At 35.5% G+C, this 17,566-nt stretch overlaps 1 protein-coding gene across 2 annotated transcripts in view; it reads right to left on the reverse strand.

The window, feature by feature from the left end:
- Positions 1-11,113: 11,113 nt before the first annotated feature.
- The window catches only part of SLC27A6 (solute carrier family 27 member 6), a 59,301-nt gene continuing 52,848 nt past the window's right edge, over positions 11,114-17,566 (reverse strand). For both annotated transcript variants that reach the window (XM_001504475.5, XM_023617760.2), the window contains 3 exons: positions 16,866-16,963; positions 15,567-15,697; positions 11,114-11,692 (listed from right to left, as the gene is read on the reverse strand). In XM_001504475.5, coding sequence (XP_001504525.2) covers positions 11,516-11,692; positions 15,567-15,697; positions 16,866-16,963 — 406 coding nt within the window. In that variant the 3' untranslated portion in view covers positions 11,114-11,515. The remainder of the gene's footprint in view (positions 11,693-15,566; positions 15,698-16,865; positions 16,964-17,566) is intronic.

The following is a 17,566-nucleotide window of genomic DNA, read 5'->3' on the forward strand; positions in this document are numbered from 1 at the left end:
GAGAGGGAATACCCAAACTTTTCTTAGACTGTAGAATAAAAGGTTCATTTTAATGTCCTGGGAACCTAGAATAAATCATGCCACACCCATTAGAATAGGAGTAAATAGGAATCAGGAATTAAAGAGAGTATTGGTCCAAGTTCATCTCACAGTAGTTCTGTGGGGTTCACAAACACATACTGTGGTCATTTCCCTAGTTCTAGAATGTACAATAGGAATGGATATTTTAGGCAAGTGGTAGAACCAACATATTGGTTTCTTCACCTGTAGAGTAAGATCAACAATAGCAGGAAAATGCAAATAAAAAACCTTGAATTCTACTCCTTCAGGCTAAGTAGGATATCAAAATAAATAATAATAATGCATCCCAAGAGGTATGGCAGAGATTTGTGCCACCTTCAAAGACTTAAAAAGTGCAGAAGTGGTGTTTTCCATCATATCCCCAATCAATTTACCGGTTTGGCCCCTGCATAAACCAGATGGATCATGGTGGTTGACAATAGCCCACTGGAAATTTAGCTTAACCCAACAGGATAATCAAAAAATGGCAAATATGTTGAAAGTCTGGATAAGATACATGCATTTAGAAGGTAGAAGGTAAATCCTACAAAGATTCAAGCACCTTAATATCAGTGAAATTTTTAGAGATAAAGTAGACAAGTCTTAAGGAATGTACTCTCCAAGGTACAGGACAAGTTATTCCCTCTTGTGTCTCCTACCACTGAGAAAATAACAGAACACATGATACGTCTCCTAGGGTTTTGGAAGCAGTATATTCCAGATTTGTGAAATTGCTTTGGCCCATTTATCAGATGACGCAAAGGCTTCTGGTTTTGTGTGGGGTCTACAGCAAAAAAGGATATTGCAGCAGACCTAGGATGTTGGTACAAGCAGTCCTGACACTTGCACTGTATCCAGCATGTCTTATGGTACCAAATATATCTTCAGTAGAAGACACCATATGGAGGCTTTGCCAAGCCCCAACAGGAAATTTAAAGTACAGACAACTAGAGTTCCTGAACAAGGCTAGGGAATTTGCAGCAGACAATTATTCACTAAGTGAAAAAACAGCTGCTGGCCTAAAATTGGGCCCCAGTGAGGACAAAGTCTCTGTCTAGAGGGCAAATGACCATGCAGCTAGGACTGTCAATCATAAATTAGGTACTGTCAGAGTCATAAGATTGGACAAGCCCAGCAGCAATTCATTGTAAATCTGCAATGGTATATCTGGGACCAGCCTTGAGCAGATCCAAAGGACGCAAGTAAGTTGCATGAATAGATAGCATGGGACCCATAACACACTCCACTTTTTTTTTAAATTAAGAGCTTTATTGAGGCATAATTCACATACCATAAATACATACTTTAAACGTGTACAATTCAGTCACTTTTAGTATATTCAGAGTTGTACAACGATTACCACTATCTAATTTTAGAACATTTTCATCACCCCAAAAGAAACTCCCATTCACAGTCACTCACCTTTCCCCCTTCTCATAACTGTGGCAACCACTTTCTATTTTCCATTTTTATAGATTTGCCCATTTCAGACATTTTATATGAATAGAATCCTGCAACATGTGGCCTTTTATGACTGACTTCTTTCACTTAATGTGATTTCAAGCTTTATCCATGTTGTAACATGTATCAGTACTTCATTCTTTTTATTGGCAAATCATCATGCCTCCTTTTCTGGAGAATCATTTTGCCCGTCTTGCTTAGGAAATTATGCACTCTCCTCAGGGCACCTCCAGATAATGACTGACTGACTTTGAGCACAGAAGGCCAGCCGTCAGTGGTAAATTCACCCACCAGAGGTCACCATGGGAACAAGCTGAATCCAGACTCTGAGACCACATCCTTGCTGAGCCTCTTTCCCTGCCCAGTCCTGCTTCCTGAATGCCCTTTCTTGTTAGAGTCCTCCACCAATAAATCATTTACAATTTGAGTGGCTGTCTTGGGCTCTGCCTTACAAAATCTGAGCTAAGACAGATGGAGAAAATCACATAATGATGCTGAATTGTCTCTAAACATTTGACCACTTTCCTTAAGAAGTTTCTCGAATCCCTGGCCTAATATATTTCTCGAATCAATTTACTCATCACATCTCGTTTCAACTCTCCGCTACACCTTCCTTTTCCTTACTCTCAACCAATGATCTCTATTATTTTTTTCCTGAGAAAAATAGATGCAATAATCAGAGAACCTTTTGAATCTTCCCACCAATAAAGCTACCCTCGTTTTTTCATATGTTCTTATTCACTCGGCCTTTCTTTATGGACAGTGGACAAACAGTTCACACTCCTATGAGTCAAGGTTTTGTCAGGAAAAGACAACCTCTCTAGAAATTCCAAGTAGAAAGGATTTTAATACAAATATAGGGTTAGGGAATTGTTGGAATAGTTTGGGCGTTAAAGGACAGGAAAGTCACCCCTAGAAGTAGATGACTAACAGGAGCCCACATGGAAGCTAGTGTGAGTCACAGTAATCTCAAGGAGGGTCATCACCTCCAATTTTAACAGCCTGCTTGATTTTTAAAGTTCACCATCTTGCCACACACCAGCCTGCAACTGTCTCCAGAGAAAAGTGGCTTCTCTTTCTCTTCTGCCTTCAAATCTGCCTGTCATTGACTGATTCTAATCCAGAAGTGTTCCAGGTAGTTCCAGGCATCCTCTCTGTATACAAAATTTTACCACGGCCTACAAGGTCCGGCTGATGGAGTCCTCTCTGTTCCCTTCCCTGCCACCCACCTCGTCCTCTTGCTTAGTCTTCCATCTACATAGGCTTTCTTGCTGTACTTTGAGCCATCATACTTCTTTCTTTCTCAGGAACTTTTCTAAATGTGTGCTGTTTCTACTACCTAGAAACCTAATCCCCAAAATGCCAGAAAGTGAGTTTCACCAATGCAGGGCTATTTTTCTATGTTTTATTCATATTTTGTAAGCACCCAAAATAATAGTTGGATATAGTAAGCGATCAAAAACTACTTATTGAATAAAGGCACAAACTCAGAACTTACTCCCTTTAGCTCATTCAGCTGTGTACAGAGTTCATTGATCCCCCCGCCTTCCAAAGACACTGGGCCTGGGCCCCACACAAACGAATGTGTCAAAAATGGCCACTTCAGCCTTGACTCTAAGGCAGAAGTTACAAAAAAATACGTCCTGTGTCATGTTCCTTGTCTGGGCTGGCCACTCCGATGGGCACCTGACAGGACTTTAGAAACATCCCATCCGTGGGAACAAAACAGATAAAAACACCCCATCCATGGGAACAAGAAGAAATAACTCAAAATATCCAAATATCTAAAACCCTGAGTCAGAACCCAGAGAAACCTTAGGATAAAAGGGAGTCACAGGCATAGAATAATTGGGAGTCTCACTGAGGAAAGGACGCTTTGCCTCAGACCTGGACAATCGGCACTCCCACCCCCCATACAAACTATTGGGACTTCCCCGGCTGATTGTGGTGTGGATGTTGTAAATACCGATTTGTTGTCCTCTTTATCCCTGATCCTTGTTCTGTTTCCCTTTATCAATAAACTTTGATTGCTTAAACAACCAAGTAGCCTTGGTGGTACCTGTCATTCCTTGCCCTTTGCGGCTGCAGGCAACAAGGTGTCAGATCAAATAACACTTCAGAGAGGTGTTCCCTTATTCACTGCTTCTAAAATGGCATACTAGTCACCCCAATGGCCTCTGTCCAACCCCTTTCTCTGCTTTGTTTGCTTCATAATACTTCTAGTTTCTAGGAATATAGAAATAAAACAGATAAAGTCCTGATCTTAGAGAATAGGAATAGACAGAAAACACTCGAATAGGTAAATATACCAGGTGATGATACATAACGTAAGGAAAACAAAGCATGCTAACAGAGCAGAGAGTGATGGTGAGTGGTAAAGAGAGAAGGCTAATTCTCTGAATTTGCTGTCCTGCTCTATGTGAACAGGGAATTTGTCTTGTTACTCTTCTGTCCTCGGTGATGAGAAAAGTGCCTGAAATACAGTAGGTTCTCAATAAGCATATGTTGAATAAACTGGATGTCTTGTCACCTTCCTTCTTTAAGGCAACAGGCAGAAAATGAGGTATCTACTTAAATGGGAGAAAGGAAAAGTAGGGAATTCCTGGGGAAGGAAAAGCATTGGTTACTATTTCAAAAATGTGATCTCACTCTAACATCATTGGAGTTCCCAGCAAATGATGGAGTCAGATTAAATCCTTATGAATCCAGAACTAGGAAGTGAGTCTGGATGATCCACATATGTGAGGTCTACTAATCCTCTATCAGGTAATTTCAGCCAGAATTATTTAATTTATGTGTTTTTAAAAGAAATCCATTTCTCCTTGTTTACTCTATTCAGTTTACAGGGTAGTTGTTGAGTAGTTGACGGTTTTAGTATCTCTGTGTCTGTGTTCACTGTCATCACCAAAGCCCACCTTGTTTCTCTTGGTCTTTAAGAAAGGACTCATTTGCTAGTGAGTGAAAATAAACACCTGCTTTCTAGGAAGGGAGATAATCAATAATCTTAAATATGAGAGAAATCATAAGTTGTGTATGATGCTTCACATTATAATGCTCAGCATTAAAATAGCTGAAGTATTTTTGCAAATAAGTAATAGAATTTGAAATTTAACAATTTTTCATAACCTTTCCAATAATTTTTAACACTGTATTATTCACTTATTGACAAATATATATTAAACATTTGAAAAGCATATGCAAAGGCCGTAGTATAGTAAAGAGTTTGGCATGTTGGATGAACAGAAAGGAGGCCAGTACTCTAGGTGGCTGGAGCATAGTGAATGCAGAGGAGAAAACTCTGAGTGGAGGTTGAACCTGTAGGCAAAGTGTTTGGATTTTATCTCAAGTGTGATGAGAAACAATGGAAATAGTTTGATTATGGAAGAGACGCTATTAAAAGAATCAGACTGAGAAATGAGGCAAAAGTGGAAATGAGAAACCACTTAGAAAACTATGTGTTTTGATAGTCTTATGTGTCGACTTGGACAGGCTATCATGGGCAGTTGTTTGGGCAAACACTAGTCTAGATGTTGCTGGGGATGAATTTGATAGATGTGATTAGATTTACAATCAGCTGACATTAAGTAAAGAGATTACTCTCCATTACCCAACGGATGAATGGGTCTCATCCATTCAGGTGAAGACCATAAGAGAAAAAACGAAGTTTCCTAGAGAAGAAATTCTGCTTCCAGACTGTAATACAGAAATTCTGCTGAGTTTCCAGCCTGCCAGCCTGCCTACAGATTTCTGCCTTGTCAGCCCTTACAGTGATATGAGACAATTCCTTTAACTTCTTGATAGATATGTAGATAGATAGATAAATGGACAGATAGATATAGATAAGATATAGAGGTATATAAACATACACATGCATATCTATATATCAATAATCATAATCATAATCTAAGCATAATTAACTAGATTTCGTTATACATTGGATAAGGAGTTAAAGGATAGTGTATTATAGCCTAGGTTTCTATTTAAACAACTGAGCAGATAGTGATTTTATTTATTGAAATGGAGGTAACTGGGAAAAAATAAGCATTTGGGTGGTGAGGGTAGTGGGAATTAGTTCCCTTTTGTCCAGGTTAATTTTGTGATATCCAAGTATATACGTAAAGTTGTGAATATGTGAATGTAGAGCTGAGTGGGTGGTTTAAGTTAAAGATAAAATTATAGGATTGCCACATAAATATGATATTTAGAGTTAAGGAACTTGAGGAGAATTTCTAGTAGGAGAATGAAAGATGACTTATGACCAAGTCCAGAGAGCCTAGGACCACAGTGTGAGGAGAACCAACAGTTAGAGCTCAGGTGGAAGTGGAAACACAGGAGTGATGAGAGAAGGAAGAGGTAAATGCGTGCTATGGTGTCACAGACCTAGCAAGAGAATAGTCAATAGTGTGGAATGATTCAGATTTATCTAGCAAGATAAGGCTAGAAAAAAAAGCGTTACATGGGATTGGCAAAATGGATGTCATTAATGACCTCAGCAAGAGTAGTTTTTGACTGGTGGGGAGGCAGCAAGACAGATTCAGATAGGTTCAAGAGTGAATGGTAGGTAAGTGGAGACAGTACGTGGAGATAATTCTTTTAGGAAATTTTGTATTAAACAGGGACAGAGAAAGAGCTTGAGGAGTATGTGGTGTCAAGAGAGAATTTAAATATTTTATTTATATTTTGTTTTAAAGAGACCAAACTTTTTAAAATAAAATAATATATAAATAAAACAAGATGAAAAGATATATTGGTAAGTCTTGATTTTATCCTGACTTTGTCTCTCACCCTTGATAAATAACCACTTTTATTCATTTCTTGTGAAAAGTTTCAGTGTTTCTTTATGAAGATATAGTAAACATGAATACATATTATTTCTGTGCCCATTTCAAGCATATAAAATGCTATTTTGTATCTGAAGTTTTCCGTTTCATAATGTATTTGGGAGATCTTTCCAAATTAGTACAGGGAGCTACCTCATTTTCGTAGTAGTTTTGGACACTTATATCATGGTTTGTTTAAGCAGCCCCCTGTTAATGCACTCCTGGATTTTTTCCAGTATTGTGCTACTATAGACAATGCCCAAATCAATGACCTTGTAAATATTTCTTGCTGTCTATATCCAGGCGCATCAGTTGAATAAATTCCCAGAAATGAGATTGCTGGGTCAAAGATACATGCTTTTATATAGATATTGCTAAACTGATTTCTATGGGATTATGTAATTTTACATTCCCATCAGGAATGTATAAGATGGCCTGTTTCTCTAGTCCCCTACCAACTGTTGTGAAAATCTTGAATTTTGCCAGTCTCTTGCTGGAGGCTGGGGACTCAGGTAATAAAGGCTTCCTACAATAATGTGATGGGGAGGAGGAGCCATCACTGTTTACAAGGTCAGGTGTGTTACTGGGAAATCCATTCACACTTTCAGCTCTTTCACCTCACTGTTGAAATGTGACAGAGTACATAGATGGTAATCGTACAGCTATGCTCCTATCTCCAGAAGGATTTGACTCAAATAGTTACATAGATTAAATGTCAGTTAGATTAAATCAAGAAACCAAAATTCTGAATAAGGAAAAGACAATGAAAGCACAGCAAGAAGTTAATAAAGTAAACTCTACAGACATTTTTAGTACCGCATTTTAACTTTCATTTTTAACTTGGTGGAGACATTGCCCAGAGTTTCCTGGTCTGAAAACCACAGTCCTGGTAATAAACCCTTCACCAGTAAAAAAGCCAGAGATGTAACAGATACCTCAAATAAAGAAAGATCATGATAAATGTGGTTCAAATGTGGTTTTTGTTATATATATTTAAAAACCTACTTACAAATTTACTGAAATTTAGGCAGAACTAACAGCCAGAGTATTCTTCTTCAAGAAGTTAACACTCATGTATGAAGTTTATAGAAAATAGATGTTTTTTACTCTTGTCTTTAATGGTCTTAAAATGATTCATCTTAAATACGTCAAGAGGTGGTGGAGTCTACAGGGATGTGAAATATATTGAGAGAAAGAATGACAACCTATAATTTATTTCTACTGAGAAATGGTTGAGTATCTTAAATTCCCTCCTGTAATGATACTTAATTCAATTCTCTGCCTTCTGTCTTATGCTTTCCTTAAAGGAGACAATTTATGTAACTTTTAAATTGTCTTAAAAGCATACATAAGCAGTGTACAGCAATTTTTCAATTCAAATGACAAAAGGGTATAGAGTAAAAATTAAAAACCCACCCGGTCCCCATCCAGCTCCACACTTCTTAATTATTTAACTAGTTAGGAATATTTGAAACTGTCCTTGCAAATGTTTATATTTCTCAAATACATTTGTAACAAATAAATAATAAATACCCTTTCTAACCCCTTTTTTCTTAGTGACATAATATGAATATTCTTCCATGTCGGTACATCCTGACTTATCAGTCACTCTTTGTAAATCATTGCAGAGCATGGCAAGATATGGATTCTACCAATATTTATTTAACTTTTTTCTATTTTAGATTGTCTTCAATTAATAATACTGCCCTGAGCAGAATAAATTTTGATATAAATCCTGGCTCACTATCAATAATAATTTTTTTATTTCTAGAAATAGAATTGCTGGGTCAAAGTTACATCAATTTTGTATGCTGATTGGCACTGTCCTCTAGAAAGCTGTGCCCATTTATAATCCCACCACCTATGCCTATAAGAGTTCTATTGCTAATACGTTGCCAACTCTAGACAGATCCAATCTTTTTAATTATTCAAATCTGATTAGCAAAAAAGTCTCATTCTTATTTGAAGTTGCAATTTCCTAATTGCTAATGAATTTTAAGATTTTTTTCCCAGTGCTTCATAAGTATCTGTAATTTTTCCATTGAATTTCCCATTCTCTATGCGATGATTGTTATTTGTATTACATCTACATTAAGTATAAACCCACAAAACCAATGTTATGAATTTTGCATTAAACAGTTATATGCATTATTTTCAAATTAAGAGAAAATATCTTTGCCCACATATTTACCATTTCCAATACTCTTCATTCCTACCTGATGGTTGGAGTTTCTGCCTACTCTTATTTTTCTTTGGTCTATGGAAGCTCCCTTAGCATTTCTTCTAACACAGGATTCCTGGCTATGAATTCTTTTAGATATACTTTACCTAAAACTGCCTTTATTTCACCCTCATCCTTAAAGAATACTTTTGCTGTATGTAGAATTCTGGGTTGACAATTGTTTATTTACCATTTTAACATTATTGTTCCATTTGCTTTTGGCTTCCATAGTTTTGGTGAGAAGTTAGCCATAATTCAAAGTGTTGGGTTCTTTTTTTTAATGTAATGTGGTGTTTTTCTCTTACCTGCTATCAAGAATTCCTCTTTATGTTTAGTTTCCAACAATTTGATCATAATGTGCCTTGGTGTGGTGTTCTTTCTATTTTTCCAGTTTGAAGTTTGCTAGGCTTGTCGTATAGTGAAAATTTTTTACGTCTATTGCCAAGTTTGCTTTCCAAAATATCTGTACTGAGTTATAGTCTCAATAGTGGCACTAGGAAGTTAAAATTTACCCACATCCTGGCCTGCCAAACCCAATAATAATGTGTACAAATGTGTAATTATTGCTTGATGGGCAAAACCTGATGTCATTATTGTTTAAATTTTCATTTTCTTTAACAATAAGATTGACTATCTTTTTGTAGCAATTGTCACAGTTGCAACTCCACATTTCATTGTGTGTTTTTTTAATGGCTTCCTCTCCTCGCCTGTTGACCTGATTGTGCTTATCAGTGTATCCCTAGTACCCGTCTTTCTTTCTTTCTTGCACACACACATATATGGGGTTGCGTTAAATGATTGAATGAATTGAGTTTTTAATTTTTGCATTGTTAAATCACCTGTTCTCATATTTTTCCCATTAAAAATTATTTTGCCTTTGTATTTTTTTATTTGTAAGTATTCTTTATATACTATACATATGAACAATTATCTTTCCCTGGTTTCTAGATATTTTCTCCTGGTTTCTAGCTCTTTAAAAACTTTAATCCTTACTGTCTTTGTCTTAAAGAAACTTTGAATTTCATGTGGTCTTATTTGCTATTTCTTTCATTTCATGAATTACTTTGTCTGCTGATGGAAGTTTTCTACAAGCAAGGGACAGGCAAGGCACCTCATGATCTCAATTTCCTATAATTAATTACCCTGATGATTACACAGAGGCCCCAGCTGGGTCTTTATATGTTTTCAATGTGGTTGGAGTTTCTTTTGCCTTTGAAGCAGTCTCCAGCTGCATCCGTGTGAAGTTTTGTTTCACCCCTTCCTCTATTGTTTCTTTGATAATCTGATTCCATCTGTTTTCTATTTTCCAGTAATTTCTCACAATGTTTCAACTATGGAAGACACACTCTCTCGGTTTTCCCTCATCTTTTAGTGGCTTATTCTCTTTGTAATACTTTGTCTTTTATTGTAATGGATTTGACAGGAAGGATGGGGAGGGGGTGAGATAGGTGTGCTTAGTTCACACCATCACAATCTAACTCCAAAGGTTTTAAAGAGCTAGGAATTAGTAGAAAAGAGTTCAGTCATATTTATAGCATTTAAAGGGCACCTATAAATTACAAATATATACATAAAGGCAAAACAATTTTTTAATGGGAAAGGTGAAAAACAGCCAAATCACCAATATAAAAATTAAATGTCAATTTGTTCATTTCATTTAATACTTTTTTATTACAGAAAATTAATCCATTCTCATAGATAGTGGGAGAATAGATATGCTTAGACTTATTTTTTCTATTTATCATTTTTAATATTTCTCTTTTAAAATTCCTGGTTTTTGCAAAATTGATTACACTTTCTTGTTTATTCGCTCATTCTAAACTTTGACCTTTTATTTCTATGCTACTTATGATTAACCTTTAATTTTAAAAAATGTTTTAACTTTATAACATGTTTTCCTAACAATGACAAAAAGGAACTATCTGCAGCTTCTCTTCGAACGAAAATAAGCTTTTTCACCTGGAGAGGAAACATGAGGCAAAGCCCCCTTTCCTTCTGGTTGTACAGGAGGTAGGTTTATGGGCAGCAGAGCTTCCTGCTGGGCCCTACGCCCCTTCTTAGTCCAGCCCCACAACCCAGCATACGGAGGACGCTCACTTTAAGAGAGTCATTCATGTGGTTCTAGCTTGAAGCAAACACTGGAGCCTGGTGCCTCCAGACTGAGGGACAACTGTGCTTATTGCATTATCCTTGTCTTACATTTCCCAGTTAGCTGCTCACAAACCTGCTCACACTCAAAACCTTTTCTGCCTCTGATCTTGGGGTTAATACCTGGGTTCTATTCTAGTCTGTTCTTTTCTCGTATTATTAATGGTTTCTGCAGATCTGTTGGATTTTATTGTCAATTTGATCCCATTTATATATCTTCCCAAAATTCCTAAATACTTTTAGCTTATCAGTTTTCCTGCTTTGCTGTTTCGTATTTTCATATTTCTTCTATCATCTTAATGTGCCTTTAAGCTAAGGGAGAGAGCACTGCATGCATTTGGTCAGTCAGTTTCTCTTGACTGGAAGTTTACAATTTAAAACATCAGAACAAAATCTCAAAACATATTAATGAAGATGGTTTTATTGAGTTATAGGACAGGGCACATAAAAATCAAATATTTGAGTAAAATTTAATGATTTATTCAAAACTAGAAACTTTAAATATTAAAAAGTTCATTTTTAGTAAGCGTCTAAAGTCTTAACCACTGATTGATTATTTAAAATCTTTAAGATTAAGGCAAATACTTAGTTATGCACTGAATCTCCAAAAAGGTAAAAAGAATAGTCAACTAAAGGTTCTCAATTAAAACAAATTAAACTTCTCACTTAATTAAAGAAAAGCTTTGAATATTAAGGAAATAGAGCACACAATTAATGTCAGTTCCCTTTCCCCATTTCATATTAAAGAGTCACATACTATCACCTCTCCTAAGAAAGCATATGAAAATGCCATATATAAAAAATCTTAAAGTTTGATCTCCCCCAATATTATTTGATCATAAAGTTCTTTGGTCAATGGAACATAAGATTTTTTCAAGTTATCCATAAAGTAAAGTGGATCAGAAATTTTCAGTGGACTAAATCCTTCTTCTACCAGCTGAAACTTCTGTAGTTTGAATGTCTCTGTCGTTTTCATCTTTTCCTATAAAGCAATTACCAGGATTAGTGGAATCACTTAATATTATCTATAATATATAAATAAAACATTTAGCAATGTAGATTGTAATAGTTAATTCTAACACTTTTATATCCAATAACTATCTCTATATTTACTACCAATAATTTAACATTAGAAATAAAAAATGCCCCCTGGAACATTTAAGTCTTTAGCTTGATTTACCTGTGAATTCTATTCAACATATAAGAATTATGAATAAAGTCAATAACTGATTACAACTTATTACAAATATGTCTCAAAACACATAAGCTTATTGGTTCAATTCAGTGTCGATACAATATTATGTACAGAGAATGCTAGTAGATACCAAGAAGATAGAAGCTGTAAAAGACAGCAATGTATTCCATAAGGCAGAAAACTCTAAGAACCAGAGGGAGTAAAGAACGATCTGAAACTTGGGTTTCCAAACTATGCACCGAGGTACCTTGTGTAGTACCTCTGTGAATTTCCAGGGTCCCCATGGGATATTTTAAATATTCAAGGTAAACCTAGTGACATCCGTTGGTCACTACTCACAAACTACTAGCTCAAGGTAGGTCACAGTTTCAATATTAGTTAGTGATACATTCTTTTCAATGATGTCATTTCTTTGTGAAACAGGGTTTTCAGTGGTTGCTGTGATAAAAAGCAAGTACAGCCAAAAATCAATGTGGAACATGGAATTAGGCTGGGCCTGTTCGGTTCAATCTAATTCCAAATTTATAATCCAACTTATATCTCCTTAGTACTTGTGGTTATTTAAAAATGAAGTATGAGTATTTTTTCTTTCAATTTATATACATTATTTTTTCAAACGGAAACTAATTTGTTAGATCTAAATACTTATGAGTTTGTCTTACCTAACTACTGAATAAAGGGATGTTTAGGTATTCGTTTTGGCCCAAGAGTGCCATGAAATAAGTTTGCTGTTGGTAGTGCTGTGGAGTGGATTCTGACTCCTAGTGACCCCATGTACAGCAGAGTGGAACCCTGCCCAGTCTTTTTGCTCCGTCCTCTCACCTTCTGGTGCTACCTCAGACAATGCTCCACTGCTATTCACAGGGTTTTCAGAAGTGGGTGGCCAGGTCCTTCTTCCTAGTCTGTGTTACGTTGGGAAGCTACACTGAAACCAATCCACCACAGGTGACCCTGCTGGTATTTGAAATACTGGTAGCATAGCTTTCAGCATCATAGCAACGCACAGCCACCACAGTATGGCAATTAACAGACAGGTGATATGGTTCCCTGACCAGAAAACAAACCCGGGCTGTGGCAGTGAAAGCACAGAATGTTAACTACTGGACCACCAGGACTGGCTATGAAACAATTACTGAGACACTAAAGATGCCATGAATCTAGAAAGTTTAAGATGCTCTGCTTTAAGAGATTTAAAGGAGATAAGGTATATATCTTTGTGGCAGTTTCGAGTATGGAGAAGCAACCTTGTTTTAAATCAGATGAATGTAGAGGTTCATATAAGGTTCTGCGAGTAACTCGGCCATTTTTATTCATCCTTCTGGCCTGATTCAAGAATCAACTTCTCTTCGAAACTCCTTCCCTGATCTCATGCCTTCTCTCCCCTCCTCACCCAAAAATGTCATCACAGAATTAGATGTGACTGTGTAGAAACACATATTTTTTTCTCTTTTTTAGAAAATTAGAAGCTTACTGTATTTATACCATTTGATATTCTGCTTTTTTTTAAAAAAACAATATTATACCAGGTATATTTCCCCAGGTTAGGTAATTTTCATTGAAACAGTACTTTTTAGTGGTTTCATAAGATCTCATCTAACTATAATATTTTAATTAACTTTACTCTTATTCTTGAACTTACAGAGAATATTGAAAATTATTACTACTACAAATACTTTGAAGAACATCTTTACATATAACATTTGTGCACCTTTGATTATTTACTAAGGATAAATTTCTGGAAATTAAATTATTAAGTCAAAATATATGCAAATTCTGAGTCTGATCATATATTTACCAAACGGTGTTCTAGAGAGGTTATGATAATTTGTGTTTCCACAGCAGATGAAAGGAACAATTTAATTTCATCCCAGCTATACTGAGTAATATCACATTTTAAAATTTTTTCTAAATTTATTGGCAAAAAGAATCTTTTTTTTAATTTGTGCTAAACAGATTTTTAATGAAATAGTTGTTTTATTCATTTTGTCAGAAGTAACTTACACTTTGCATTGCTTATATCAGATCATTTATTATAAATCATTTATTAAATAAATATTTTGAAGGCCAACTAAGTGTCATGCATTGTGCTAACTATAGCAAATACTGTAATAAACATAACAGTCATGGCCCAAGTTCTTTTAGGTGTTTAATGATGCTAAAATATTTTCTAAATTTGTACAAGACTGATTTAGTCTTCGAGTAGTCTTACGCCAAAATATTTCTTCTGCTTAATGAAGTGAATTTTAAGTTGCCCTGGGGAAAAATGTTTAAAATATTATTTGATCCATCAACTTTCTACTCTATTAAAATACATTATTTCTGGGACAGGATAGGAAGGGGCGGAGCTGGTGTGGTTATAAAAGGGCAACATTAGGTATCCTTGTTGTGTTGGAAGTGTTCATATCTTGACTGCGATCATTGATGCATGAAGCTACACGGGTGATAAAAGTGTGTGGAACTTAATACACACACACACACACACAAATGAATACAAGTAAAACAGAGGAAACTTTTAAAAGATAGGTGAATTGTATCAATGTCAATATCCTGGTTGTTATAGTTTTGAAAAATGTTACCTTTGGAGGAAACTGAGTAAAGGGTACACAGGATCTCTCTGTATTATTTCTTACCACTGCATGTGAATTTATAGTTATCTCAATCAAAATTTCAATTGAATATATGTTACTTCTGCTTCATATTTACTTCCTTTAGTATTTCAGAGGATCGCTATGAAATAATCTGAGACAATATATATGAAAGCTCTTAAAAATAAAAAAAAATCATGTAAATGAAGTATGTATTTATGACAGTTCAGATGATGTGCCCCATTGGCCAAGTAGTGACTGGGCCACAAGGATTGCTCAGCAAAAGCTTTGAAAATGAAATGTCTCCATCTGTTGCTCCATTAGGGAATCTAACAGTGATATGACAAAAGTATCCAGAAAAATTCTGTGTGAATAGATGTTAAGAGATGATGAGTACTGGCTTTGGGAAATTACATTTGAGGCACAATATTAAATAAATGAATGGCTGAATAAATGAGCCAGTAAAGTTACCCAGTACCTGAGTAGATTTGTTTTCTTTTTACTGTACTTTATTCCAGTAACCTAAGAAGAGAGAGCCCACCTCTCAAAACCAATGAATTCAGGATTACCCCAAAATATAAAGTCCCGGAGGGAGGTTGGACAGAATGAGGAAACATTTTAAAAGCAGAATTGCTTAAAGCAAATTGCCTGTAAGTTCTGCACACATCCTGCAGACACCTTAACGTCAGCTTGGTGGGACCTAACTTTAGGTACATTGCACCAAAAGTCTTCACAAGGCATGTGTAAGATGTAGTTTGGGCCTTGCCACAATCAATGGGAGCATCATTTTTTCCCTAAGGTCTTGATTGAAGAGGAAAAGAGCAATTCTATAATTAGGACAAAAACATCCTAGCGTTTCATCATGCTCCCTTCTATAATCAAGCTTCAAAAATGGCATAAATTAGCATCCCAACACTTTTAATTGTTCTTGAAATTTTCTAATATAAATAAAATGCACGTATTATGTAAGGGATAAAATACTGTTTTGTGATTAAACCATTTCTTGGATTCCTGGTCTTAAATTTGATGGGTAAATAAAATTATCTGAATTCTTAAAATTCAGACAGGAAAATTACCTGAATTCTTAAAAATCGTGGGCAGGCATAAGCTGGTAGATATGTTACAACTTGTTCATAAAGTTTTTCCAAGTCTAAAGACTTATTTGGTTTTAAAATAATAGAAGCCATTCCTGCTTTTCCTTCATAATCTGAAAAAAAAGTTTGAAACAGAGTCAATTTTGTAAGTACTAGTTAAATTTAAAAAATAATCCTATTAATTATATACTAATTGTTGCAAATAGAGACATTAAATCCACTGCAGCAATAATAATGCAACAGTAGCATAAATGAGCAGATCCTTCCCTGAGCATATGATTTACTCCCTAGAAATAATTTAGCAACCGAGAACGGCAGAGTATATCCCTAATTGTCTACACTATAAAAGTGAAATAGATGGAATGGAAAACCCCATAAATGATCCATAATTTGCATCCTACCACCATTAATATAAAAATATGAAGAGGAAACACTTACTTAAAGGCAAATATATTCCAGAGAATTGTCCATGTTAAGCATTAATGCAAAAAATAAAGAGCACACTTTTAAGTTAAGAAACTAGAGACTGGTATTTCCATAACTAATTCCACAGATGGCTTACTTCTTATCATGCCACGTATGGATTTTTCCAGGGGATCAGAATCTCCTGTAGCATTTCTCCAGCACCAGTTGCTGTCTATTAGAGTGACCATCTCCTTCCTCTGCCCCCCTGTGAAAACCCCCCAGTGTCCCCTGCACCTACAAACATTAGCTGGAAAGTATTGTCATTTAAAAAAAAAAAAAAAAAAAAAGACAGCAAAGGAGAACAGCTGTCTGTGATTTCACGTTGGTCACTTTTCTTTGCCATTTTCACCATCATAAGACAATCCTTATATGCATATTTACAAAGATAAATGAGGCCAAACAGATTTTTGAATAATTTTTGAAAAAAATTCAACTTAACAACAAGTGTTACTAAACGTTTAAATTAGAACACATTCCTGTTTAGTGGCGTGTATAAACTCCAATCATAAAGAGAAAAATAATAGACTGTTGAAAAGCTGTAAACTATTTTCAAGCATGAGTCACTAAAGTGAGTTATTTTAAGCATGAGCTTTGCTTAAAAATACACACATACGTTAAAATTTAGTGGGTACCTTTTCCCTGAGGTGACCATGAAGTTTGTTAGCTTGGTCTAGGGCATTACTTGCCAACACAAGACTAGGATATTTATTTTAACATATAAAAAATAAAAGGTTGAATTAGTTAAGATTGCAAAACTAAAGAAAAGTAGTACATACTATTCTGAGAATCCTTCCAAACCCTGAAATATACTCATACCTGGCACAGCTACACCATACGCGTTTGTTTCCTGTATGAAATCCAACATTCCAATAGCATCAGCAACTTCCGTGGTTGCAACATTCTCCCCTTTCCATCTAAATAAACACAAAGGTCCAGTGAGTGCACCTATATTTGAAGAACTAGGTACCCAGTTCTAGTTTTAGTGCCTTGCATTTGGCTCTGTGCGAGCACCTAGTAACCAACAACAACGGCAGTTTGCAGAACAAAAGGCATTTCTAAGGTAGCACTTTGTTGATAAGTCAACAAAGTCAACATCAGTATCTGTTTTTTAGTGAAAATTATTTTATCTATGTCTAATGTATATAAATTGCTTACTGTAAAACATAACATTTTTACAATGTTATAAAAAGTAAAATAATGATAAATCCCTCTTTATTTTGTAATATAACAACAGTTAAGTACATACTGTTCCATATCTCTAATGACAGACAGAAAAAACTGAAAAGAAAGCTACAGTAGTTGTCTTTCAGTGTACTGACTTCCCTTAATTTCTAGGGCTTAACCCCTTTGGCTCTTCAAATGCATATAAATGAATATTTTATTCTAATTAAAATAATTTTACATAAAGTGAGCTCATAACATGGTACAGGAAGGAGAGAAAGTAGGAAGTATAACTCGTTTACTCAGTCAATCATTTTTGAATGTGTACTGTCTGTCTTTCACTGTTCTATGTCATT

Source organism: Equus caballus, chromosome 14 (genome assembly GCF_041296265.1).
Source record: "Equus caballus isolate H_3958 breed thoroughbred chromosome 14, TB-T2T, whole genome shotgun sequence".
NCBI lineage: Eukaryota > Metazoa > Chordata > Mammalia > Perissodactyla > Equidae > Equus > Equus caballus.